Consider the following 26292-nt stretch of genomic DNA (forward strand, 5'->3'; position numbering starts at 1 on the left):
ACCTCTACTTTCCTCAGAGAGAGGTAAAAGGCAAAAGAAAATAATAACTATCACCTTACTGTTTTTAGAATATGTCTGAATGAATTTACGTGTCACAGAAGGAAATAATAAATTCAGATAGCCATGCCAAAAATCTAAGGTCTAGAGAAGAGAGTCTAGAGAAGAATGAAATAGAAAGTACTGGAAAAGCAAAACACAAATGCAAACTCTGCTGCTCTACAGGGACATATTTATTTTTCTAAATAGACTAAAAAAATGCAAGCATTCTGGGGCACCTGGGTGGTGTAGGTGGTGAAGCATCTAACTCAACTTTGGCTCAGGTCGTGAGATCGAGCCCCTCATCAGGCTCCATGTTCTCTCCTTTGGCCCCTCCTCCCTCTCTCTCAAATAAATAAGTCTTAAAAAATGTAAGCATTTCATGTGAGGGTGTTAAAATCTGGAGTATAAGAAACTAGGCTGAGGACCCTGGTGGGGAGTTTGGGTGTCCTCCTGCCACACGAGACAAATGTTATTTCTAAGATGAGCACATGGCTCTTAAAGAGGAAAAAAAAAATCAAAACTGTTGTCACCACTAAGGAGAGCTCATTACTGTGAAGAGTCAGGGTCTCTGTGTCTTCCCATATGAAATGATGCGTACGAATTTATGTTACGGAAATGCATTTTTGGTTGGATCTGTACAATGATCCTTAGTAATGCGTTAATGGATCGCCATGGAAATAAACTGATTACTCGTAACTGGATGGTACTATCCCGGCTTAATAAACCCCAGTTGTTAAGATAATTAGATGGCTTGCACAGATTTCTGCTTAAAGTCCCAGAACTAGAATTGCTGGATTAACATGTACTTTTCCAGGTTTGGTGATACTCCGCTCACCTATTAGGTGGTACTTGGAAAGCGTTTGTGCTGAAGAATGGAAAGTGTCCAGATGAGTTACCATGTGAGATATCTGCCAAGGAAGTAACCTGATATCTTTTGTGCTTCTGTGAAACATCTGAACTGTCTGTGCTTTGCTAACATAAGCTACAGGGTGAGAAAAAACTCAAGGCGAGACCTGGAAGGAGGTTTGGTGCTGGGCCCATGAAGGAAGAAGGTATTGGGGAGGTCTGGGGTGGGAGCCCAGGGGAAGATGGGGGTGCGTCCTGGGTGTGGGCAGGGAAGGGCTGTCTGAGCCGTGTGCCTGGACACTGACCCCACCAACCCCAGTACAGCTGCGCTTCGCGTGAGGACAGCCTGTGTCCCGGTAACACAGCCCAGGAAGGGCCGAGTGTTTCATCCTGACTGTTGGCCACCTCCTGGGTCAGACCCAAGCCCGTCTCAGGAACCAAGCCACCTAACAGGTGCCTATCGGGGGAACAGGGTGAGCAGTGCCGTGATTACTGACAACACAGGCCAAATGCGGTCCCAGAGTGCGGGAGACCCTGGGCTGTTCCTACTGCGAATCGTTGTGTGTGCCCTCAGAACACAACTACAACAGCTCTGTGCTCAAACAGGATCTATCCCTGTGCGCTTCCAATGACGGTCCTCCATTAGGGGCAACACCTTGACTTGGGACTCCCGTCCAGATCCACAGCCTTTATTGACCTAACAGATCCACCTGCAAAGCCCACAACAGAATCCTAAATAAAGACTATTGGACGTACCTGAATGTGAGCTTGCATTTTCTTCTTTTCATTTTGGAGGATTTGGTTTCGTTCTTCTTCCTCTTCGACCCTGGATTCCAAGTCATGGAGAATCTCCTCCAGCTCCTGCTTCTTGGCGGCGAGCCTGGCTCTCATCTCTTCTGCCTCAGCAAAGAGCTCTGTCTCTGCTTGGAGCTGCTCTGTTAGGATGTTCTTCTCTTCCAGGAGCTGCAATCACAGCGGAGCACCCGGCGTGGTCATTTGCCCCCCATGCCCACACCAGACACAGTCTCCAGGATTTCAGAGGCCAAGGGCTCGCCACCAAAGAAACTGAGGGTTAAAGCTATGTAATGTCGCTGGGGAAACTTGATATTCTGTAGCTACAGCAAAAACCAGCTAGATGAAAGCATTTCTGGTTGTTTCTATGGTCTCGGATTATCCTAACACTAAATTCACATTATTTTAATGACTGTTCTTCTATTAAGATAATGGACAAAGAGGGAAGATGTTATTCAAACATGCCTGTGGGGATGATTGTGGTGGTTTGGCATCAAGCGAGCACGGTGGCCTTGGTGGTTCCCCTTTGTGGCCCCTACACCACTGTTGTGGGATGCTTCCTGGGGCTCTGCTTCGCCCCTGAAGCGTAACCAGCTGGGACCCAAGGGGGCCTGGTGCAGTCCCATCCTCATTTTGAGGTCCCTCGCATGCACTCTCAGGCAAGAGACACTGCTGGGAGCCTCAGGGCAAAGAGGTGTCAGACACGCGCCCCACCACAAACGTGACCGCCCACGGCTCCATGAAGGACCAAGGCAGGAACACACGGGACGGGCTGACTTTACACAAGCCCGAATGCAGGGGGCATTGTGTCTGTCACCTCTCCTCCTAAATGCCTGTGCTTTGGGGAGCAGTGCCAACGACACATGGGGAAGACGTGGGGGCAGGCCCACAGGCCGGGCACACACCTGCTGGTGCTTCCTCTCCATTTCCTCCAGCTCGCCCTCCACCTTCGTCTGCCTCTCCTTCACCTTCAGCAGCTCCTCGTCTTTGGCCTGAAGCTCTTCCTCCTGGCGGGTCACTTGCAGGAGCGGCTTCACCTGCGACACAACGGGACCGTGAGCATCGCCGTGCGCCCTGGCTGGGGGCCCGCTGTCCATCCCCCACTGCCACCTCCTGGGGCCCACCTTCGTGAAGACACGCCACCACTGCCAGTGCCGGAGCTTCAGGTATGCGGCGCAGTTCCGCTGCAGGACCTTCAGGGCGCTCAGCTGCTGCTGCTTCTTGGCGAAGGCCCTGGAGACCGAGAGCAGCTCAGCGGGGACAGAAAACCATGCTTTGACGGTGCCCACCCAGCGAGACCCACCCTCCTCATCCTCCCCTGCTGGCGCCCCTCGACCTTCCCTTTTGGGCTGGCACTTTCTCTTTCCACCTGGCACAGAGGAAGCGTCGGCCCCCCTTCCTCCCAGGGCGACCTCCCTCTACAGCATTTTGATGGTCGGGTGAATGCCTCCTGTTTGGAGACCAAGGAGTCAGGACACACAGGTGCTTCTCGAACTCGTTGTCACTGAGTCTGGGGTTTCCCACCACCCCGTGCTGCCGGGGCCATGTGCCCCGAGAGCCACCTGCTAATTGTGCTTATGAGTCTTTTCAATTTCTCACATGCCTTCAGGAACAGGGCTCCCTTTCTGATGCCCCAGCCCCATCCTCGTTCATGGTCCTGTGCTGCCTCCTCCTAGGAGGCCACTTATCTTCTCCTGCCCACGGTGGCGCTTCCAGGAGACACAGCTCCTGGCTCTGCCCATCACCTCCTGACCCTGTATTTCTGATACTGGTGACAGGGTTCATAGATTCAAGCTTTTCCATCAGCCATGTCTGCTTGCCTTCTCTGCTTCACGCTCCTGTGGACCACCCGCTACTTCAAACATTTGGCTCCCTGGGGTTTCTGGGCGCTGGCATGACTTGTGGCCTCCTTCACTCCCTGTTGCAGCATCAAGCACCACTCTGTCCACGAATGTGGCCCCTTCCCAAGCAGGTGCAGCTCCCCAGGAGTAGAGAGCCATGTACTTGAGGCCCCTTAAGTCATGTCTTCCGGGTGAATGAACGAACACCCGGGCTCCTTGGGACCTGCGATTATTCCTCTCGAGATCTTTCCAAAACTCTTTGCAAGACTGGCTATGGGGTTCTCCCGGGAAAGAGGGGCACGTAGAGGAAATAGGAAAGATGGTAAGAAACATTTATAATTACTCGCTCACTGCAATGACCAGCAGTGACTGGAGTCACGTAGGACGGCCTTGGGAGCAGAAGGTTCTAGGTCCAAGGCACAAACTGAGCCTTGTTGCCCTTCTGCTGTGGCTCACATTTCCTTACAGGAATCCCTGCATAGGCCATCCTCCAGCCCACTGCTCTGCTCCCTACAAGACCTTCCTCCTCCTAATATATGCTCCCCAGCCAAGCAAGCTTGGCCAAGCCTTAAAGTTTCTGCAACAGCGATAACTTTAAGTATGTTGAGACTACAAAATAGCATCTGCCTCCCAATCCCCACTGTGTCCTTCAAGACTGCAGTGAACATCCCTCAATGTCCTTACTGAGACCTGCTGTCCTGTTGCATCCGGGGGCCCCTGGGAGAAGACCGTCAGAATGGGTCAAGGACACGCCAGTCATTCTGTCTCAATGAGGAGTTCCTTCCCCGCAACACTCATTGGAACCGGGACACCTGCCCCGCACCTGAAGCACATCGTCAGGAAGCCACCTGTTTCTCCAGTCTCTATACGCTTGTCCTGGTGACCCCAAGGTGCTCCAACCTCAAGGTCACGGGTCACGGACACACGCCTACCTTTCTTGACCACTATAAGCACTGCTCTGCTTCTTGCACGTTCTACTCTGGCTCCTCTGAGCCCCTTGCTCTAGGTCCACCCCAGCCTGCACGGAGCATGACCGAAGGGGCCGCAAGTCACAGAGCTGCTCCTTATGCAGCAGTCACACAGGCATATCTGGTCTCTGTCCTCGAGACGAGATCTTTGTTCCTGAGGACTGATCCCAACGACAGTGTTGCAGGGTTTAGACTTTGGTGAAGCAGCGGCACATGCTCTCAGTGTATGTAGCTCGTTCCCTGTGCATCAACTGTTCTAGTTTCTGGAAGCTCTGGAAGCTGTGGACGTGCTCCCAGCTCAAGGCACGGAGGAAGGCACCTGGCTGTGCTCAGTCCTGTCCCCTTGGGCATCCTGTGGGCTGGCGGCCATGGGACGGTGATGCTGCCAACAGTTAACATGCTGCAAGCAACAACAGGTAAACCCAAGGCTTCCACTCCTCCTCACCCACGGTGTCCTGCTGTGAACCACTGAAGACACCATCATTTTCCTTGACCTACTGTGCCTCCTCCTTAGCTCGGGACCCTGTTATGTGTGGGCAGAGACTCACAAACACCGCCTCCTCCTCATTTGGCAACAGTGTCAGGGGCAGACACCCTGAGCCCAGCACTGTGGTCCCAAGCCTCCAGCGGGGTGCTATTGGTGCTGCTGGCCTCAGGGGCCTGGACGGCAGGCTGTGCCCTCCTCCCTCCCAAGCCCCGGCCTCCTGTAGGAGGAGATAAAGGAAACACCATCACTGCCTCTGGTTCTGCGCCGGCCCTGAGGCCTTGTGATTGGATCTTGAGTCCAGTAACCACTCTGGGTCTCCATCACCTGCCCACGCGGCCCACCTGATTCCTCTCTGGCCCCATTCCAGTCTGCTGTGGCAGCTGGGAGACCTTGAAACTCCAGTGAGCCCGCAGGGTCCCCCACTGCCCCATCACGCCCTTGACATGCAGGGCTGCCGCACCTGCTCAGAGGACGCTAATGCTTTCCAGAACTACAACTGTGCTCCCCTCCCCAGACAGCTGCTCTGCCCCTGCCCCCTTCCCCAGGGTCAGCACTCTCTCATCCTGCAGGTTTCACAGCCTCAGAGAAACCTTCGCTGAGAACCCACGCTGAAGTGAGCCCCTGAACCCTTGATTTTGTGCCTCAACTCATCTCTTCCCTCATGGACGCGTGTCCTCCGGTGGAACATCCATCTGTGCACCTGGACACCCATCCTGCTGTGGAACAGGGATCTTGCGTCCCTCGCTCTTGCATCTCCAGCACAACGCCCAGCCCAAGCACATGCTTAGCGAACATCTAATTTGTGAGTCCCCACTTACTTTCTGGCCAGGTAGCCTCTGCAGACAGCCTGGAAGAAGATAATGATGTCGGTGATCTTTAGATCCCTCTCTTCCTCTAAGTGTGCCAGCACGCCAGCTCGGAAAAATATCTTGCTCTGTCCGATTCTGTACAAGTTTGGGTCCAGTTCTAAAGCCCGGATCTAAAAGAGAAAGAGTCCATTTACTGCTGGCTATGGGGCAGATGCTATCGGTAGCCCGCAGGGCAGTGGAGTCAGAGAAAGCTTACCATTCGTTCGCAGGCCTGTTTGCCGTCCATGAAACCCTTAGGGATAGCATTTGGAGTTAGGATCTCGTATCTGTAAGAAAAACAGCCCCAAAATCTTCAGTAAAAATCTGTGGAAACATCTCCCTGCTGACTGTGAGTTACGTTTCTTTAAGAGGCAAGAATGGGATAGGTAACCATGTCACAGGAAGAGTAAAAACACGACAGGGTGATGATCTGAGATTTTCTGCAGATCTAGCTTTTCTTTCCCAAAACAGGAGGCAAACTGAACAGGACATGAATTCTCCAAAGACAAACACTAGGTCTGAGAAGTTGTGGCGGAGAAGAGTAAGGCATGGTGTTTGAAAAAAATCTTTTGTTTTTCATTTTCCCCCAAATGTTCACAGGCCTAAACTGCAAGGAGAACCTGCTCTCTGTGCGGTGATTTGCAGGCGTTTATTACGTAGTAGAGCAATGCCTGGAGGCCTCTACCTAGAACATTGGGAAGAACCAGGGTGATGCTCACGACGGCACTGGCCTGGGCATGCGTGTGCTCGCCAGGTTGCACACCTAAGATCTGGGCACGTTGGGTGGGTCGTACCTCCATAAAACACATTTTAGCAAAGAGACAGTGGCTGCGTGAAAAGGATGAATCCTGGCTGCGTCAGTCAGTACCAACTATGGTGCTTTCTCTCCTACCAACAAAAAGCAAAATTCTACCATTGGGGGCACACAGCGGGGCCACGGTAAGGCCTCCCCCAAACCCGTATGGACTGGAATAATCTCTCAGCTGGATTCCATCTGGACTGGTAGCAGAATGTGCCCGTCTCTGACCTGCAGACTTGCTTATGTCACAGGACAGCCAATGCGTCATAACTGAAGATCTCATTTCCAAGTGAAATATGAAAAAAGCAAATGACAGAAATACCCAATGATACACAAATTACACGATGTGTTAGAAAAAATCAGTTTCTCATGTTTTTATTCATTTGTATCGCATCCACTTCGTTGATCTTTCTTTCTTAATCCTTTTCTAATCTATCCTAGTCCCTCTACTACGTTAGTAAAAGGACTGTGAGTGGACCTGTGCACACACGCACGGTGGGAAACGTACACGTACGTTCACACATAAACACATCTACATGGATATACTCATTGAAAGGTGGAGAAAAATAACCCCAATGTTTGCAGGAGTCACTTCTGAATGATTTTTACCTTTCACATATTTTCAAATTTTTCTAAAGGAACACATTACTCATATTTTAAAAAATTGGTCAGAAAATAATCATGTGTGAATCCTGGGCAGACCCATGTGCACACGAATGCAGGGCTGGCTCCCAGCCTCAAGGATCTAGCTCACGCTGCCAGGAGCTAGACTTTCAGGCACCTCTAGTGGCCACTGGCAAGTTAGCGCTCTATAAAGACAGCGCTCGATATTCTTGGCTAGTAACGAGGTAATGATTATCCCTTCCTTATATGAAAAGGCAACTCAGGGGCACCTGGGTGGCTCAGTGGTTGAGCGTCTGCCTTCAGCTTGGGTCGTGAGCCTGGGGTCTTGGGATCGTGTCCTGCATTGGGCTCCCCGCAGGGAGCCTGCTTCTCCCTCTGCCTGTGTCTCTGCCTCCCTCTCTGTGTCTCTCATGAATAAGTGAATAAAATCTTTATTTAAAAAAAAAAAAAAAAAAAAAGCAACTCAAACATCCCGGAAACAAGGAAACATTTTTCCTCATCAGCTCATTGTTTTGATACCTGTCCAGATAAGCTATGAAACATATGGGAAAAAGGTCAAAATTAGCAATACCTCTGTCTGAATTCCTGGAAAACTATCCGGTTGGGGAACCCCTGGCGACAGATCCTGATTCCTTCCAGAACGCCGTTACAGCGAAGCTGATCAAGCACTAGGTGCGGATCCAGTTTTCCAGCCTAATCAAGCAAATGACAGTTTTATGCTTTCATCTTTGTTACCTGACCCGGGTCCATTTCCAATACCAGCATTATGTTCCATGTGACACGTACTCGCTTCTCGTGATTTGGAATGATGCAGCGGACGAAGTTAGGGTTGGTGTTCCGGAGAGTTGCCATCAGCTTGGTGAGGGATTCTTTGTAGAGCTGCCCGACAGTCCGAAACATGCCCTTCTTGGTTTTATACGCAGAGCCAAAGGCTGTCTCCGTCATGCCCGTGACCTGATCCAGACCCACGATACGGTCCACTGGTGAAAAGAAAAAAGAAAAGGAAAATAAGCCAACTGGAATTGTTCTGCAGGGAAAGGAAAGACACAGTGATAGTGCAGCAGCACAAGCTTTGTGGGACAGATGATAGGATATGCCGTGTGTCGGTAGGCAGTCAGCATATTCAGACACTGCACAAGCCGTGGAACCAACAGCCACACACTCCCATGGCAGGATAGTCAGTGCCCGGACAGCTCCACACCACATAGCAGGTGCCTTCCGCTGCGCTACTTTGGGAATGCACTGCATTTGGTAACATCTTGCCTGTTACGCGCACCACCCCGTGGTAAATGCGGGATCACCGCGGGCATTATTGATATACAAAAGGGACCCTGTGACAAGTCTTGAAAGAGGAAGCAGCTTGTGAAAAGACATGACCCCATGAAGCAAATCCCTTAAGGATATGCTTGGGGCGGAGGGATCAGAGTCTTCTCATCTCCATCATCAGATTGTCACTTAAAATCATTAAGTTTCAGGAACACACAGAGGAAGACCAGGTGAGGGGTGAGCAAGTGCCAGCTCTGTCCTCTAGGCAGGAGTAATGCTTAGGGATGAGCGCGTGGAGCGGGAGGAAGCCCCCCAAGAGTCAGGGTCTCAGCTCCATGTGGTGGTGGTGGAACCGCTCAGAGGCCTCGCTCTGGTGGCAGCAGTAGACATGACCAGTGACCACGCGGACCTAATCCTTCCGAGCACAGGGACTCCAAGCGCAGGTGCCAGCGGAGCATCCTGCATGTGACGTGCTCTCATTCACAACAGCCGTGAGATAAATGAAACTCGGTACTGGGATGTTTTAAAAGCACTCAAAATGTCCACTGAACTATCCCCACTGACGCCCAGTGGGCCCTAGCGGCCACCTCCATCTCTGTGGTCTGCCCCTCATCAGGCAGTGGTGGGAACCTGGCACTGGGTGAAGCACAGAGAGGCTCCGACGGGACAGGACACCAGGACCCCAGTGGCAAGGTCACAGTTCCCAGCATGCAGGCCGTCAGTGTGGGCCAGGTGTAAGCTGGGGAAGGAGGGGACTCATCTGTCTCCAGGCCCAGGCATGCACCCTGTCCTACGACATTTGCGAAGCAGCACCACTGGACTCGAAGGTTGGGGTGGAGGCTATCCTGGCTCGTGTCCTGCCCAGTCCGCCCACTGCCCACCTCAGAGACCGCCGTCTGCCATCCTTTTCTGTGCCTCCAACAACCCCCCTCGTGTGTTCTAGCAGAAAACAGTGCCCAGCCCAGCGCCCAGCCCTGCATGCACCACCAGACCGGGGATGGCCCTTGACCCTGAGTCCACCCACTTCCTGGTCTCCTCAAGGGCGGTTCACAAACTTGGTGCCCTGCATGCCTTCTGCTTGCTTCCCAGTCCATGGCAGCTGACTGGCTTCCAGGCCGCCCTCCTGCCCCTGCCCGAGGCCGCACAGGCTTCCCAGCGTTGACCTGACCTCCATGCACCTGCGTGTTGCCGTCCTGACAGCACCCTAAGAACTCCCTCTACCCCTGGGGCTTCCATGTGAACACCACCTGCCCCGGACCCCCACCTACTGCTACGGTGACTCTTCTTGTCCTTTTCCTGAGCATTGTGGTGCTCACTGGGGGTCCAAACTCTGCTCACCCCTGAAACCCTCAAGACAACCTATGAGTAGGGGCATTTGCTACCTCACCTGCTTTTCTCGTCCTGGGTGCTCTCGTCATCTGACTCCAGCACGAGCCACCAAACACCGGAGTCTCCTATCTCCCTGCAGTCACAAAGGTGTCTCTGCCTCCTACAAATTCTTGTTAAGTGGGATCCCTGGGTGGCGCAGCGGTTTGGCGCCTGCCTTTGGCCCAGGGCGCAATCCTGGAGACCCGGGATCGAGTCCCACGTCGGGCTCCGGTGCATGGAGCCTGCTTCTCCCTCTGCCTGTGTCTCTGCCTCTCTCTCTCTCTCTCTCCCTCCCTCTCTGTCGATCATGAATAAATAAAATATTAAAAAAAAAAAAATTCTTGTTAAGTGCCCAGCACAACGTCTGGGGTCTGGCCTGTCACAGGCCTGATGCGCATGCTAGTGAATAAACGAAGCAAACGCGGAGTACGTTGACAATGACCGATAATGGGAAGAGCACGGAAAGAAAACAAGATGCCATGAAAGAGATGCATGGTTGGGGGATCTCTCTGGAGAAAGTCTGTTTATCACCCACAGGGTGAGAAGGAGCCAGCAGGGAGCAGACCACTCCAGGCAGCAGCTCAAAGGACCAGGGGTAGAAAGAACAGCAGCCCGTGGAAGGAAGCAGGACAGCAGGGACACACAGGGTGCCCATGCCGGCTGCCGCACAAGGGATGGGTGGGGAGGGGTCTCTGGGGAGGTGATGGCTGTGCCAGGCTGGGCTCTGAGCAAGAAGAGGGCAGGCGAACTGGTGATCGCAGAGGAGGGAGAGGGAGAAGGAAGATCCAAGACATCTTTCTGTGGAAGGACGGACTTGTGCTAACGATCAAGCTGATGTGGAAAATACGGCAAACAGATGTGTCAAGAGTAAATCCTGGGACTTTGGCCAGAGCAGAGGAGTGGCTGGTGGTGCCACTGCCAGACTGGGGAGACGGGTTGCAAATCCTGGAAGTCTGGGGTGGTGGGCAGCTGCCAGGAGGAGAAGAAGGCTCTAGGAAGGTGGATGTGGAAGCTGTCAGCTGTGGGTAATTGTCATGGGGCCAGATGGGCCACCTTAGGGTGACTGGCAAGGGATGGGGGGCCTGGGACCAAGTTGGGGAGAGCGGAAGAGCCAGCCGGGAGGATGAGGAGGAGCCAGGAAGTCAAAACCCTGGGGTGGAGAGCATGTTCTCTGCCTCCCACACAGAAGGAACCCACAGGTACAGAGGCTGGAGACCAGGAGGCCCCTCCACTGCCCTTGGATCAGCTGCTCACCAAAACCTGTCCAAGCCAAACCTCAAAAGGTCTTCCACCTGTTGCTCTGCTCCACAGCTCTTGTCTGGGCTCTCACTCCTCCCCTGGACTCCTCCCCTGCAGTAACCTCCCACCTGCTCTTCCCTCGGGCCCCACTCTGCCCCTGGGTCCTCTCCCGGAGCCACCTCTGCCCCTGGGTCCTCTCCACGTAGCACCTATTCTCTCCACGTAGGCCTCTGGTCCCAGGGTCGTGATTAGCAGGGATTTATGAAAGACCCAACTGAACTGGTTCCTAATCCCTATACTTCAAATGCTTCCGTTTCTCCAGCAGCTTGTAGGGTACAGTCCACATCACTGAGCCCTGAAGTACAGCCGGTGATGCAGAGCCTAGCGCTGAGCCAGAAACGCCTGCCCCTCACCAGCTGTGGCATTTGGAGTCAACTCACCTGGCTGCTCCCCGTCTCAGCCACTTCTTCTGCAGATGGAGCTATAGTGACTGACCTCAGTGTGAGGGCCTGGGGAACATTCCAGGGCTCAATGGAGGGACCTCCGGCCACCCTCCCTGCTACCTGAAGCTCCAACTATAAACCAGGTGCATTTTCGCAAAGACATAAGGCACTGTGCGAAGCGCGTAGCATGTTCTCGATACTCATTCCAACAAATTACGACAATTCTACTCTAGCCTATGGTAAAATGTTACCAACAGTTAAGCACAGGTTCGGAAACAAATATAATCGTAAGTGCTTGAATTCCCAGAAACAATCTTAACATCAAGTAGCATATCTCCATGTAGCCCCAACATGTAGTAATAATACGTTTGTTCTGGTTTTACTGCTGGGTGGTGGAACTGATCTGTTAGTGGTTCTGGCGTATTTGGAAATCCTGAGAATTCATGTAAGTCTACAGGTTGCCTAGGAGCCTGTGATTCTGTGTCTTCCTGCTCCCAGGCCCTGCTGCTCACCTGCACTTCAGTTTTTCTCCTTTCCATTCCTCACCTGTCCTTTCCCACCCCCGGCGTGGCCCTGGCGCATGAGAGGAAAGGGGACTTGCATCAACCAACCCCCAAGGACACGGACAGTTACTGATTTTGTTTCTCAGAATTAGAGCAGCAGCAAAACATTGAAGCCAAAGGCAGGCTCTTAGCCCCTCACGTGTGACACTCATGATAGCCCTGGGAGCAAAGTGTCACTGTCCCCACGTGACCTCAGGGACACAAGTTACAAAACCAGAAACCTATTTCTCTCCCAGCTCCTGTTAAGACTCAAGAGTAAAGAAAAACCAGGACAAGGATATTTTGTGCGGCAAAGAAACCTCCATCCACAATCTAACGCCACACACAACTGTGTCAGATCTGACCCACAGAGTCTAAACTGGCACAACAGAGATCGTGACCGAAGGACACAACTTATAAGGAGATTAAAATGATTGCCATCTCATCAGTCATGCTCCTCAATTCTAAGTGGAACCTCTTTAATGACTTCCTGGGCCAAGAAAGAAAGACTGGTTCAGCATGTTTTGAAGCTAGCACATCATCTCGGTTGGAAGCATGGCTAAGGGAGAAGCTTCCTCCCAGAACTGTGACAAGAAGGAAGGGAAGAATTCAGTGGATATCAGAGATGAAGGGAGACCCTGTGAGCCCGTGACAGACAGGAAGCCCTCCCACAGCACTGGCTAGCCTCTCCCGGGTGAGTCCAAGTGAACTGGGATCCCAAGTTCAAGGGCTGCTTCTATGGAAGACTGGAAAGGACTAGGGTTGGGGTGGAGGTGGGCTGGTACTCTAGCAATAGTTAGAACTTGCTCTGTGTTCTTCTCAAGCTTTCTCTGGTGGAGCCCAGTCTTCCAGAGCTGTTGGAGGCCTCCTGACACTCGCAGCAGTTCAGAAGGACACAGCAGGAGTGGAACTGGGACGGCCAAGGACGCACAGCCGCCCTGTGGCACAGACACACTGCCTAGAATTCTGAGGTTACAAACCCTCTTCACAGGCTCATTGCTGGGTTAACTCAGAAGGTCTGGACTTTCAAATCAGATTTGGAAGAAACAGCCCCTCGGTTTACAGCAGAAACTCTCTGACCTCCCTATTCTGCCTATGGGGATGCTGCTCCTTCCTCTTGTCCACTTGTCTGCTGATGCTTCTGGAAACCTGTCTTTACTCCAGCCTCTCACCTTTCTCAGGGCCTCCATGTGCACCATGCTACTTCCCTGACCCTATAGGGGTGCCCAGAAGCTCATAGTCTGCCCATGGTCTGTCCCTTCTCACAATCAGAAGGACACGCACTGTGTTACCAGCACATCAGAGATGACTAGACCACAACTTGGATGCCCAGAAACTCCTTCACCCTTTGTCTTCCAAGAACTCATTGACTAAAGCCCCACATTTCCATTTAATGCTGACTACCTCTCCCCGGGGCTGGAATCCATAAACACTTGTTGGGGAGGAAGGCATTTTGTGGTAGAAAGACTACACGCAACCTCAAGGACCAGATTTTCGCCATGGTGGATGGAAGGCTCCTCCCAAGGAGGAGGAGAGATGGAGGCCTGATGCTTGGTTCAGCCGCATAACTGCACCAAAGGCCTCCAAGATATCAGAAGCTCAAGGGTCACAGAGGGTTAATTTAAAGAGAGCACTCTGGGAGCACCTGGGTGGCTCAGTGGCTGAATGTCTGCCTTTGGCTCAGGGCGTGATCCTGGGGTCCTGGGATCGAGTCCCACATCGGGCTCCCTGCAGGAAGCCTGCTTCTCCCTCTGCCTGTGTTTCTGCCTCGCTGTGTCTCTTATGAATAAATAAATAAACTCTTAAAAAAAATAAAGAGAGCACTGTATTTTGGGACAAAGTCCAGAAGATCAAGCACTAACCTTCTAACAAGAGCACACGTCTCTGGCAGCCTGTTAGCTTAAAACTACCTCCTACTTTTCTGTCCCTCCCCAACGTCCTCAACTCAGGCAGGATGCCCCAAGGCCAAGGAGGGCTGCGTCAGAAGTTCTGGGTCTGGATTTTTCTGTGGAATGTGCATTCCAAAGCCTGGAACCACCTCGGGCATGAGCCACCCCACACCCCGGCCCTCAGCACTCCTGACGCGTGTCTCCCCCAGGACGGAAACTAGAGCTCATGGTGGTGACTTGGATTAAGATGGGCACGCTCCTTTAAACTTATGGGTAACAAACATTTGAGATGGATTTAGGTCTCAGCATTATTGTGTTCCAAAAAAATCGTAAAGGAAATTTTGTAAGATGAATCTGACTTTGAGCATCACTTCCTGACAGTTTTGGTACATGATTACAAGGCTGGCTAGTACATTCTTTTTTAGGTGGAGCTTTTTGGGGGGGAGGGCTCTAGCTGTGCATAGGTGGTATTTAAACACAGGGCTAAGGCTTCAGACCACAAGGCTCATTCGTGTGAGCTCAATTTCGGGTTTAGGACACAGATTTGACCACTGCTGCACTGCCTTAGTCTCAACTTGCATCATCAAGCCTTGTGGATAGTTATCCATCTCAAATTCCAAAGAAAAGCCAAGTAGCTAAAATATGCACATAAAGTTCCAAATATAAGGTATAATGATGAGACCAACATGTGACAGAAATGTGGAATTCTCTATTCTCCAAAATGTTCATGACTTTAAAAAAAAGAAATCCATCCCTCTCTCTGGAGTTCCTTGGCGTGGGAAATGCAGAGGTGACCCAGAGACAAAGGAGACATTAATTATTAGCACATCCATTCCCAGCATTCCCTCCGAGGACTGTGTATCAAAACGGCACTGTTGGAAAAGGTAATGACATACCTTTTAATATGCAGTGCTGTAGGCGCTATGCATAAAATAAGAAGCAATGTGTATGCGGTAGCAATCGAATTGTTTATGCACTCAAACAGTTGCCTTGAAGTATAAGAAAAGTGAGCATGAAATGAAAGGTTCATGCAGGTCTATGAGCAAAACAAAAACAGAAACCCAGGAACCAACCCCACCCCCAGCTACCCTGCCCTCCCGGCCACCCTGCCAGCCCCCCGCGAGCTCTTCCTGTGGGCTTAGAACCCTTCTGTGTGGAAGACCTACAGGCTTTATATACATTCACCTGGTGGCTCATGAAGACCAGAAACACTGTCATAGAAAGAAGCTCTCTGAATATTCTGAATCTCTAAAGCAGAGAAACAGCAAAAACAGGAGGACAGAAGAGCAAATACACAAACACTTCAGTTAGTGTGAGAGACATTTGAGATTACAAGTCAACTTTGAAATTGGGCTAGGACAGTAGCTAGAGTCCGGGGCAGAGCCCATGCAACATTACTGCCCAGAGAATTTGCACATTTGGACAAAGTTCTTTATAAAATACACTTAAACTGAATCAAAAGAGCACATCCCCCCCTGCAAGTATGAGCATCATATCATTATCAATGTTACGTGATTAGCCCCCTGAAAACGCAGGGGGAGATTTAAGAGTAATGAGGTCCTATTTGTCTTTCATAAAATTATCTTGCAACCAGAACATCAGGACGAGACTGCATAAGTTTGAGCACTCTGGTAAGTGGGTACAGTAATGGCTTGTACTATTAAAAATTCACACTGAGGTCTACTTTGACTTCCAATACAGATACTGGAAATACAATTTACTTCAAATAGGAATTAGTAACAGATAGATAGGTAACTACTATTAAGGGAACAAAATTCAAGTTCTGTTGCAGCAAAACGTTAAAACAACTTTAAGTCATAAGGTGACACTTGTTGATCGTACTGTTACCTGTGAATATACGCAAGGAGGCACGTATTTTGCATTTACACGAAAATGCAATTGTTAAGCTTTCTTTTTTTTTTTTTTTCCTGTATATAAAGCCCCAAGAAGTGGCAAGGGGTCCTATGCAGTTGGTAGAGAAATCCCAAAACATCTTTTAGCAAAAAGCAGGGCATTATGAATCCTAGGGCAGGGCTGCCACCAAAAATCTCATTGCTTCTGGTTTGAAGCCTTGAGAGAACTCCATAAAACCCTAAAAGTCCATTTAACATAAATGTCTTATACTCTGGGGACTGTGACTTCAAAGGCAGGTTATATTCATACATCCTACTTTCCAGATTATATTCATTCCTACTTTCATGGTCAATTTGTCATTTTCTGCTTTTGTGTTTATGTGGCCATAAAAAGAGAAAAATAAGGACATGTTTTTCTAGGGTTATTTTCTTTTCCCACTGAGCTCCCCTTATGCCAAGAGATCACTACACCCAGGGTGACTTTTCCAGCCTAGAACCCTCACCAAACACTGCACCTGCCACTGACTCTCTGAATGAAACACGCAGTCCTCAAAACCGTCCGCCTGCCCTAGGCCCTGGAGATCGGCCCCCTGCTCTGCGGCATTGAACGACCTCTGCGATCCTAGCACTCGGTTAAGTAATGACCAGCTAAGCTGATGGGAGGCAGGACTTCCGCTCACAATAGCCATTGCAGGGCAGCAGCCATGAGGGTGATTCCGGGGTGGATGCCAGCATGGCTACATGAGGCTGGGGGCACACAGGACTCCTCTCAGCCTATTGTGACGGCAGTGACCACACTCACTCCCAAGCGGCTAACTTCACAAAGTCCAGGCCCACGACAGGGCCGTGCAAACACTACCATCTGGGTCCTGAGCCGAGGATGAGGTACGGATGGATGGGGCTTGCGCCAGGCCCAGGGGAGCCCGCAAGGCTGCTCAGTAGACCTTAGCTTCTCCACGGGCACAGACAGCACTGGAAAGCAGGTTCGACCCTCTGGCCATGGTCCTTCCTGAGAGACACATCACCTGGGCTCTGAGGTGGGCACTGACCCTGCTGCCCATGCCTGCCACCAGCTCCTCCCAAGGCGCAGGGGTAGAGGAGGAGGGGAGAAAGAAGCCCGCGAAGGGAGCTGGGAGCCAAGATAGAGGCTTCCCGTCCTAACTGCGGCCTCTGTGTGTGTCCCCAGTGTCCCGCTGGACTGTAGGCTCTGTGGACAGGGGCAGGGCCCTCATCGACCCCACATACGACCATGGTGAGCACAGGGCAAGGTGGCCTCATCCAGATGGGCCAGGAATTTCCCACCATTATGGTTTTTGGTTAAGAAATTTAAAAATGTGGGACGCTGGGGTGGCTCAGTGGTTGAGCATCTGACTTCGGCTTAGGGCATGACCCCGGGATCCTGGGATCGAGTCCCATATTGGGGCCCCCCCCGCAGGGAGCCTGCTTCTCCCTCTGCCTGTGACTCTGTCTCTCTGTGTCTCTCATGAATAAGTAAAATCTTTAAAAAATATACTAAAAGAAAAAAAGAAAACTAAAAAGGTGTCAAAAGCAGTTCACAGTATCAGAACCGGTGTGTTAGCTGAGGATTGGTTTCTCCTGTAACATGGTCATTATTTCTCCAATACTGGATCCTCCTTACATTCAGAATTAAGATAAAGGCAGGTTTTGAGGCTCTGGGAGTAAAAAATGCCGGCCTCCTCTGTCCCCAGCTCCATGGGCATTTCTTCCACAGCCACTGCCTCCTCAGCCACCTTGCACTCAGCTCCCCAGTCAGACCCATGCTCCTCCTTCCACTCCTCCCGGGGTGCCGCCCTGGTGCACACCTGCTAGAGCAAAGCCCACCTGAGAGCAGCAGGCAGGGCTCCCTGTGGCCTGGTGGCCACCCTCACCCCCAGGTTTCCTGCTGGCATCCTCCTGCCTGGCCCCCCCGCAGGATGCCCCCTGAGCTGGGCTTCTCGCTTCCATGCTGCAGTCACTCATCCAGCGTGATCCTTCTTGATCGTGCGAGCCTGCTCACCCCCAGGCCACGTGTGCTCAAAAGGCAGTGCTGGGAAACCACCTGGTGCCCAGGATGTGCCCAGTAAGCGTCAGCCTTCATCACTCAGCAAAGCGTGATCCTTCGAGGACAAGGAACTCTGCGCCTCCAGCTCCACAACAAGATGCCTTGGCACCCAGGCCAGAGGGTCACCCTTCCTCTACTGTACACTGCCAAAAGCTCATTCCTGGCACTCATGAAGCCTTTGTCACAGCAGCCACTGGTGCCCGACTATCTGTGGGCATCTCTGTCTCCCCTTCCTATGCTCAGAGACCTCACCAGGGTGCAGGCAGGAGGGGAGGGCCCGGGGCCTCGCAGAGTCACAGCCGAGCGAACGGGCACCACTGCCCCCTCGTCTCCCTGGGACACCAGACCCCTTGCACCCAGAGCGCTGGGACAGCCACACTCAGACAGGGTTTGTCTGCTCTGGTTCCAGTGTCTCGCGTCCCTGGGCTACCACTCCCTGCACCAGATACCACTCCCTGCACTAGACTCCTGCCACTTCCCTCGGCTGCCCAGGAACACTAGGCATTCAGCTGGATGCTCTCACCTGAAACACAGACTCCCTAGCCTGCCCCCCAGTCCTGAGCATGCAAAGGCCCCGGCGCGCCCCCTCCCGCAGGCCCGTGTCCCTCCTGTCCGGCCTGGGTCTCTCCCGCCTCGGCGCTCACTGTGCTCTGCTCCTCGGCCTCAAGAGCCCTAACCCTTCTGCTCCCTGGGTTTCTTTCTACCTCTGTGAAGAAGGCCCGATCACAGATCTGTGGATGTGACAGAAAGAGCAGAAGTGAGCCAGGTCCCTGAGGCAGCCTGGCTGTGGTCGAGGCAGGGGTGGATCCGGGGTGATGGGCTGCGGGGTGCAGCTAGGACGGACACCACAGTGAGCGCACAGCTCTGGAAGGCACGGCCTCCCACTGTGCACACAGCCTCACAGGTGCTTGGCTTCTGTGGGGCCAGCCTGACCTCCTAGGCTGTGACGAATCAGCCCAAATCTGTACCTGGGGCTCATGTAAGTGAGAGAACTATGGACACAGACAGGACGGGGTGGGGGAATATGAACTGATCTCTATGCAGGGTTCTTGAATTTGTTCACCAGCCACTTTGTGAGCCAATGGAGGGCTGCCACTGGAGCAGGATGCTCTCCGCTGACCTTTGTGAGACACCGACAGCACATGCGGGGCTCCTCTGGCCTCATGTCCCTATACCCCTGGATCACAGGCGAACCGGGCCCTAGAATGTTCCACAGTTCCCACAGCATCTGATCAAGAAGGCAGATGTCCCCTTACCCACGTGTTCTAAGAGTGGGTAACTTTGCTATAGCGGCAGCCCTGCTCTAGGGAGACAGAGTTTTAAAGTAAAATCTACGTGCACATACCTACGCAGGAGAACCACCAGATAGCATCTTAACTGGGAAAGCTTCCGGCCAAGCCGAATTACAAACGTAAGCGCGTTCTTACCATCCTTCCAAAGCTCTGCCACGAATCTGTCAGATGACTGGTGCAGGAGGGTGGCCACATTGTCGTTCAGGGGGTCCATGTTCTTCATCAGCCACTCATCAGCCTTGTAGTCCACCTGGCCGCAGGCCATGCGGGGCAGATGCAGGGACACACAGACACAAGGAACATTTTCAGCCTCAACCAAGAACATTCACAGAACCACCGGACGAGTGGCCCGTGTTGAGGGCCATGCATTCATAACGTGCACGACATTTAGGGTTAGCGACCGTTTATCAGGACATCTGTCATCAGCATCATCGGACGCACCAACGTTTCCAGCCACAGGTAACAGTCACCTGGCCCTTACCTTGCCCGCATAATGGATGATGCAGAAGTCAGCTCTGTCTTTCAGTTGCCGGGGTTTCTGGAACTTGGAGTGAGAGCCTTGCTCTTGAACTAGTTTTTCAACAAAGGTTTTGTCCGTGGCCTTCGGGAACCAGCACTCTTCATCCAAAAGGGCCAGCACACCAGGGGGGTTAGCCTGATAACGAGAGGCAGCGAGAGTGGACAAGTGTGGAGCCACCAGGATGCTCTTGGCCGTTGTGCTTGGCAGCTTAACTTCTAAAATGATTAAGAGTTTTAGGAAGATCTAGGAAACTGAGCCGCCAGGACAGCAGGTCACAGAGATACCAGATTGATGACTCAGGCAGAGGACTGAGCTGCTGAGGAAGGGGGGAGTCACTTACTCTGGAAAACTTACAGATCTCCAAATTTTAAGTCAACGAGTTCCCCCAAAAGCAGCAAATAAAAGATTCCAGTAAGGAGCCAGGAGTGGAGAGACAGAGCAAAATATTGACATCTGACGACTGGCCAGATTAATTACCCTAAAACCTCCACCAGAACAAAGCATGGCTGCCAGAAGGAGGCAGCAGGTGCAAGATAAAGGGAAATTTTTAAAAATTAAAATCAAAACAAAAGCACACCTCACCTAGATGGAACGCTTCCAGCATCTTAACTCTTAACTGATTTAATTTCCTGTTTAAGGGATGATGAAATAAAATGTGTCACTTCATGCTTGGTGCAAGAGTGAAACCAGTGTTTCGTAGGGGATATAAAAGGCGGGGTAATAATAGTTTATCAATTGTTTTACATTTTTACTTCAACCAACACTTGGGAGGCTATTTTATCTCACTCAACTAGTTCACTGAAGAGAGGCCCAGAAAGTATGACAGAGAGTGGATCTGTATAGCCGGGGGCAGAAGAGGGCCTGATGTCTCTGCCTGGGACGATGAACATGTGTCATTGGGCAGTAGGGTGACGCATATGGAAAACACTGAGCTGCTCCTGTGAAGAGTGGATTTTAGGGCACGTGACTTATGGCTCAATAAAGAAAAAGCATAGAGTTTGTGCCCGGACATCCCCCTTGGAGGCATGTAGACAGTGCGTGAAAGCAGCATGAATGCTTTGGTTGGGAAGGCCTAGGTCAATGCTTCTGGGTCATCCCTCACCATCACCCCCTCAATACGGGGGTGAGTGATACGAGGCTGAGTGAGGCGATTCCGGGGCATGCCTACGAAATCAGCTGTTTGCTTCAACTCCTGATAGCCTTTGTGGCCATTGGGAATGAGCCGGCTTCAAAGCAGAGGATAACGCACAGGGGAGTCAACATGACCGTGTGGTCAGAGGAAGGCAGTGACTGACTTCACAGAGGCCAGCAGGGAGGAGCTGGGGTCCTGCAATGAGCCCTGGATGGCTAACTGGTCCTGAAAGAATTGCCAGGACTCAGAGCAGCTCGAAGAGCAATAATCCAAGGCAGGCAGGATTCAGGTGATCTCAGAGAGGTAGGTAAGTCAATGTGCCTCATTCACCAGACTCTGAAGATCCGTAAAGGGATGCCTGGGGGCTCAGCGGTTGAGTGTCTGCCTTTGGCTCAGGTCGTGATCCTGAGGTCCTGGGATCGAGTCCCACATCGGGCTCCCCGCAGGGAGCCTGCTTCTCCCTCTGCCTGTATCTCTGCCTCTCTCTGTGTCTCTCATGAATAAATTAAATCTTAAGAAAAAAAAATCTGTATTAACATTAATAAGGACACATTCATCTTTCTACCATCATTTTTACGTTTTAATCCCTCTCAATGAAAATATTCCTAAATTCTGAAATAGGATCCCAAATGTAATTTAATCTTTCCTAAACGGCTCAGTGACAGCACGATTATGAATGTCCACGGTTAGGTCTTTTTATTTTTGCTACTCCATCCTTCAATGTCAAGTCCTTTGTTACCGCTTCTCCTTTAATTGGGGATTTCTACAGAGCTGGAAATCTGGGAGACTTTCCATCTGAGGCCGGAGGCAGCATCAGGTGTTCTGTAAGCGGCTTGCTGAGCTTCCTGACTGCCAGGGAAAACAGCCAAGTCATTATTTGTTTGAGATCATGAGTGAATGAGTTCTACGTGGTCCTGTATTTCTTTTTTAAAAGATTTTATTCACTTAAGAGAGAGAGAGAGAGAGAGAGAGAGAGAGAGAGGGAGACGGAGAAGCAGGCTCCCCACTAAGCAGGAAGCCCAATGTGGGGCTTGATTCCAGGACCCTAGGGTCATGACCTGAGCCAAAGGCAGACGCTTAATCAACTGAGCCACCCAGGCGTCTCAGTCCTGTGTATTTCTGTGTTAACACTAAGCCAAAAGGGAAAGAATGCCTGATGCTTGCTAAACCTGCTGTAAAAAATACATCTGCCCTGGGAGCCCGGGGGGCTCAGTCGGTAAAGCATCTGCCTTTGGCTCAGGTCATGATCTCGGGGTCCTTGGACCGAGGCCCATGTTGGGCTCCCTGCTTTGAGGGGGGCCTGCTTCTCCCTCTCCCTTTGCCCCTCCCCCTGGCTTGTGTGCTCTCTCTCAAATAAATAGTATTAAAAGAAAAAAAAATATGCCCAAAAAAACCGCTGAAACTTCAAATTAGAAAAAAGAACCCTGCCAAAATAAGGCCTTTATACTCCCCCGGGGTAAGCTTTAGTTATGTGAACAAGTCTGGATGCCCTGTCTTGCCCTAGGCCAATGGCAGCGGCCTCTGTGGCCCTGGCAGGTGTAGGGGGACAGGCTGGGCGGGGAGGGGGCAGGACGCACTGTGGACAGTGGTTTGCGAGCCACAGGCTCACACGTAGGAGGGCTGAGGATGAGCCTCCCTGTCTGCTTGCTTACTTTTTAAATACGTATTTTATCAAAGTAGCACCTTCCTACAGCATTGATGTCAGAAAATTGTCTTAAGGCTACTTGCCTGGGGTGGGGGGTAGGGGGATTGCTGTCTGGGTCTGTGGGTAGAGGAAGCAACTCTTAACCTCACGCTTGTGAGTTGGAGCCCCATGCTGGGCGTGGAGCCCACTTTTTTTTTTTTTTTTTAAGAGGTTAATTAGCGGGGATTAGTGCCAGAACTGCCTGGAAGCCCTGCCTGCGCCAGAGTGGAACACGCCCTTACGGGTCTCTCGATGAGGTCGATGCAGGGCTGCAGGTCGAGGCCAAAGTCAATGAAGCTCCACTCGATGCCCTCGCGCTGGTACTCCTCCTGCTCCAGGATGAACATGGTGTGGTTGAAGAGCTGCTGCAGCTTCTCATTGGTGTAGTTGATGCACAGTTGCTCGAACGAGTTGAGCTGCAGGCGGGGATTCCGAATGTGGGGAGAGAGGGAGGAAGAACACGAACCATGAGCCACCTACACGGACACTATCAGCCAGGGGCCCACCATATCACTGGCTCCATGTGGCGAGGGTGACTGAGCCCAGGGGCCTCGGCCCGTCCCTGTGTCTTTCTCCACCGCCCATGGCCCGGGCCCGGCGACTTCACCAAAACGCTCAACTTGCTGTGCTAAGTACATGATCTACACAGAAGACAACTCCGATCCTACTGCTACAAGGTTCACGGAAAGAAGTGAAAGAAGCAGCAAGAAAGGCAGAGGGAAAAGGAAGAAAACCAAAGGCTCAGGAAGGCCAGAGGCCACGTGGCACATGCGTCCCTAAGCTGGGAGGAGGGAGATTGTGGACGTGCTCCTGTCCCATCTTCTCTTCAGCCGCGGACTCTGGGGCAGCTTCAGAGAAGTCCTGTTGGTTCACAGGGACACTGATGAGATTCTGGCCGGGCCCGACAAGACCCCTCAGGATGTGTGAGGCTCCAGGCTGCCTCTCAAAGCCTTCCTGTCCCTTAGCAGCGGCCATGCTGTGCGGTGACTGAGGGTGACCATGCTCGTGGCCTGAGCCCTGAGTGGTGTCTGTACAGCACTATCGAATCAAACTGCACACCTGGACCTGATACAGCCTTGTCTGCTTGTGACACTTCAGCAGAAACAGTGCTAGCATGTGGCCCTCAGGAAGTGAACTTGAGCACTTTTCCCGTGTTATAGACACGGCTGTTTCCTTCTCTGCAAACTCTGCCTATTTCTCCACTAGGCTGCTGATGGGGTGGAGGGATGTGGGGGTGGGGGGGTGAGGGGCCGAGGAGTGGAGAGATGGAGGGATGGAGGGGTGGAGGGCTAAGGGATGGAGGGATGGGGGATAGAGGAGTGGAGGGGGGATTGAGGGAGAGGTGAAGGGATGGAGGGATTGGGGGCTCTAACTTTTACAAGTGATCACTTTACATATTAGAGGCCCTCAACCCCTTGTCTGGCCTCCTCGCTGTGCTCGAGCAGCACATGCCTGTAAATAACCTCTTTCCATAGAAAGAGGGCTATTTCCCTCAGGGAAGGTGCAAATCATCTCCAAGAACAGATTCACAGCCCGAAGAAGCCACTGCGGCCTTCCCCGGCCTTCCCCCCCCCCGCCCCAGGGCCGTGACATTGTTTCAGGAGGCCCCGCTCGGAGGGCAGCGCTGTTGGCCATGCTCCGCACCATGTTTCCGGGAAGCATGAGGACCGCCGGTGGTGCTTAGTCACATCTCGGTACATGGATGTTGTCCTGCCTTAGGATCAGGAGACCTTACTGCTCCCTTCAGCCTGGGCGGCTGTATGCAACGACATTTCATAACAAATTAGATTTCTGCTTTTCCATATTTAAGCTGCCAGCTATGGTTTTATATCATTGGTTCCTACGATGGTCACGCAGAGTGTGCAATTACAAATGGACGAAGAGCAGTGAGGCCATATCTCGTGTCCTGTCATCTGCTTGTGCTCCCTGTGGTCAGCCGCTGACACCTGCTTCTCAGGACCCTTCCAGAGATGTCTGGGAACATATGTGTGTGTGTTACCAACTTTTCTTTAAAATTTAATGTGCCTTGAGGTCTTTCCATATGAGTAAATAAAGGCACCTCCTTCTTTATAATGGGTCCCCAGCATTCCACTGTATGGAGATGCTGTAACTGCTTTGGCCAATTTCCTCATGGTGGACATTTAGGCTTTTCCCGTTCTTTCCCCAGAACAAATAACGCTGGCTAAACAATTCTGCATCTTCAGCTTCTTATATTTTTCTCCTGTCTGTATATTCATAGGTCAAAACCATACTTCTAGTTCTACAGCTTTATAATGTTTCACGTCATTTCATATCCTTTTCATTTTCCAGAATTTTACTATTATTTTTCATTAATTGTTTTCAAGTTGGTTTTAGAAGAAGGTGGCTTTGTCCTCTCCGGCCCCTTAAAATTCCCACCGATGGGCTTTGAACACGTATGTTCGACTTAGAGATAATCTGGGGGAAGATTTACACCTTTACGATGCAGGATTTCCCATGGGAGAACAAGGCACATTTGCTCTGTTGTTTCTTGGTAGCACCCGGAGGTTGCCTTCAACTACATCGTGCCCATTTCTTCTTCACCTGATTCTTTGGAATCTTATGTTTACATTGTAGTTAGAATCGGGATCTTTTCTTTTGTTGTATCTGATTATGTAGAGGAAGGCGACAGATTTTTTTTTTTTTTAATGTGACACGTAGCCAGCTGCCTTCCACAATTTCTCAAGGTTTTTTTTTTTTTTTTTTTTTTTTTTTTAACGAATCGGTACATGTCAACGCAATCTTGCACAGTGGCACTCAGTGGATAAAAGTGCTTGGATTGGTAACAGTTCTGATCTTTTTGGGCAAAACTGAGTATTTTAAAGGAGTTCATTTTAAAGCAAGGCCATTCCTCTCACAGAAGCGGCCAACGTGGTACACTGATCCCAAGGTGAGTTTAATGTAGTATTTGTCCCCAATCATACAGTCGGTCCATCAAAGAGACACATTTTTAGGAGCCCAAAAGTGCATTGCCTTTCTTGCAAAACCACAGTGGATGTGTGTCTACACACCTGGAATGGATGCAGGGTGTGTGGACACATCGGTCAGAGCGACAGCGAAATACACAGCAATCCACTGTCAGATGCTTCGGCTGGATCTTCAGGACACGGAGCACGATCTTTCACGATCTTTCTGAGGTCCTCCATCTGTCCACTACTCCCCTCACCCTCCATCAGCTGAGTCTCTGCCACGCTGGCTTTCTAGCAGTTTCTAGCATTTGACAAATGCTCTCCTGTCCAAGATCTCTGGGCTTACTCTCATTATGCTGGGAAACCTTACTGAGGCTGGGGGGGGGGGGTCTCCTCCATGATGCTCACCCATTAGCGCTGCAGAGAACCCCCCCTCCATGATTCTGCTTCTATAGCTGCCCCCCCAGGTCTTCCTCACAGCACCCCTAGAAAGGTGGGGACCACGCCTGCTTCTCTGCCATTATGGCCCTTGCTTGGTGCTGCACCTGGCACACAGGGGACCTGCATTAATATTTATTGGAAGAATAAAAAATAGGAGGGGGAGAGGAGGAAAGAGAGCGAGAGTGACATGGTGACAGAGTGACATACCTCAAATATTTCGAATCCAGCGATATCCAGGATTCCAATAAAAGATGCGCCCTGACGCTTGGTCCTGTCCAGAGCTTTGTTGATACGGTGAACGAGCCAACGGAAGAGCCGCTCATAGGTAGCTTTTGCCAATGCTTCTACCGCAAAATCTGCCTAGAATTAGACAGTATCAACTATTTGTTC

General features: G+C 51.4%; 1 protein-coding gene across 9 annotated transcripts in view; it reads right to left on the reverse strand.

The window, feature by feature from the left end:
• MYH10 (myosin heavy chain 10) overlaps nucleotides 1–26292 on the reverse strand; it is a 121707-nt gene that overhangs the window by 32038 nt on the left and 63377 nt on the right. For 6 of the 9 annotated variants that reach the window (XM_035717129.2, XM_049110201.1, XM_035717125.2 and 3 more), the window contains 12 exons: nucleotides 26110–26262; nucleotides 22777–22950; nucleotides 19680–19853; nucleotides 19334–19448; nucleotides 15177–15239; nucleotides 8031–8224; nucleotides 7816–7937; nucleotides 6039–6108; nucleotides 5792–5952; nucleotides 2802–2910; nucleotides 2583–2714; nucleotides 1642–1848 (listed from right to left, as the gene is read on the reverse strand). In XM_035717129.2, coding sequence (XP_035573022.2) covers nucleotides 1642–1848; nucleotides 2583–2714; nucleotides 2802–2910; nucleotides 5792–5952; nucleotides 6039–6108; nucleotides 7816–7937; nucleotides 8031–8224; nucleotides 15177–15239; nucleotides 19334–19448; nucleotides 19680–19853; nucleotides 22777–22950; nucleotides 26110–26262 — 1674 coding nt within the window. The remainder of the gene's footprint in view (nucleotides 1–1641; nucleotides 1849–2582; nucleotides 2715–2801; nucleotides 2911–5791; nucleotides 5953–6038; nucleotides 6109–7815; nucleotides 7938–8030; nucleotides 8225–15176; nucleotides 15240–19333; nucleotides 19449–19679; nucleotides 19854–22776; nucleotides 22951–26109; nucleotides 26263–26292) is intronic. The other 3 variants (XM_049110203.1, XM_049110202.1, XM_035717128.2) reach the window with 1 other exon arrangement.

This window comes from Canis lupus, chromosome 5, assembly GCF_003254725.2.
Source record: "Canis lupus dingo isolate Sandy chromosome 5, ASM325472v2, whole genome shotgun sequence".
NCBI classification, from domain to species: domain Eukaryota; kingdom Metazoa; phylum Chordata; class Mammalia; order Carnivora; family Canidae; genus Canis; species Canis lupus.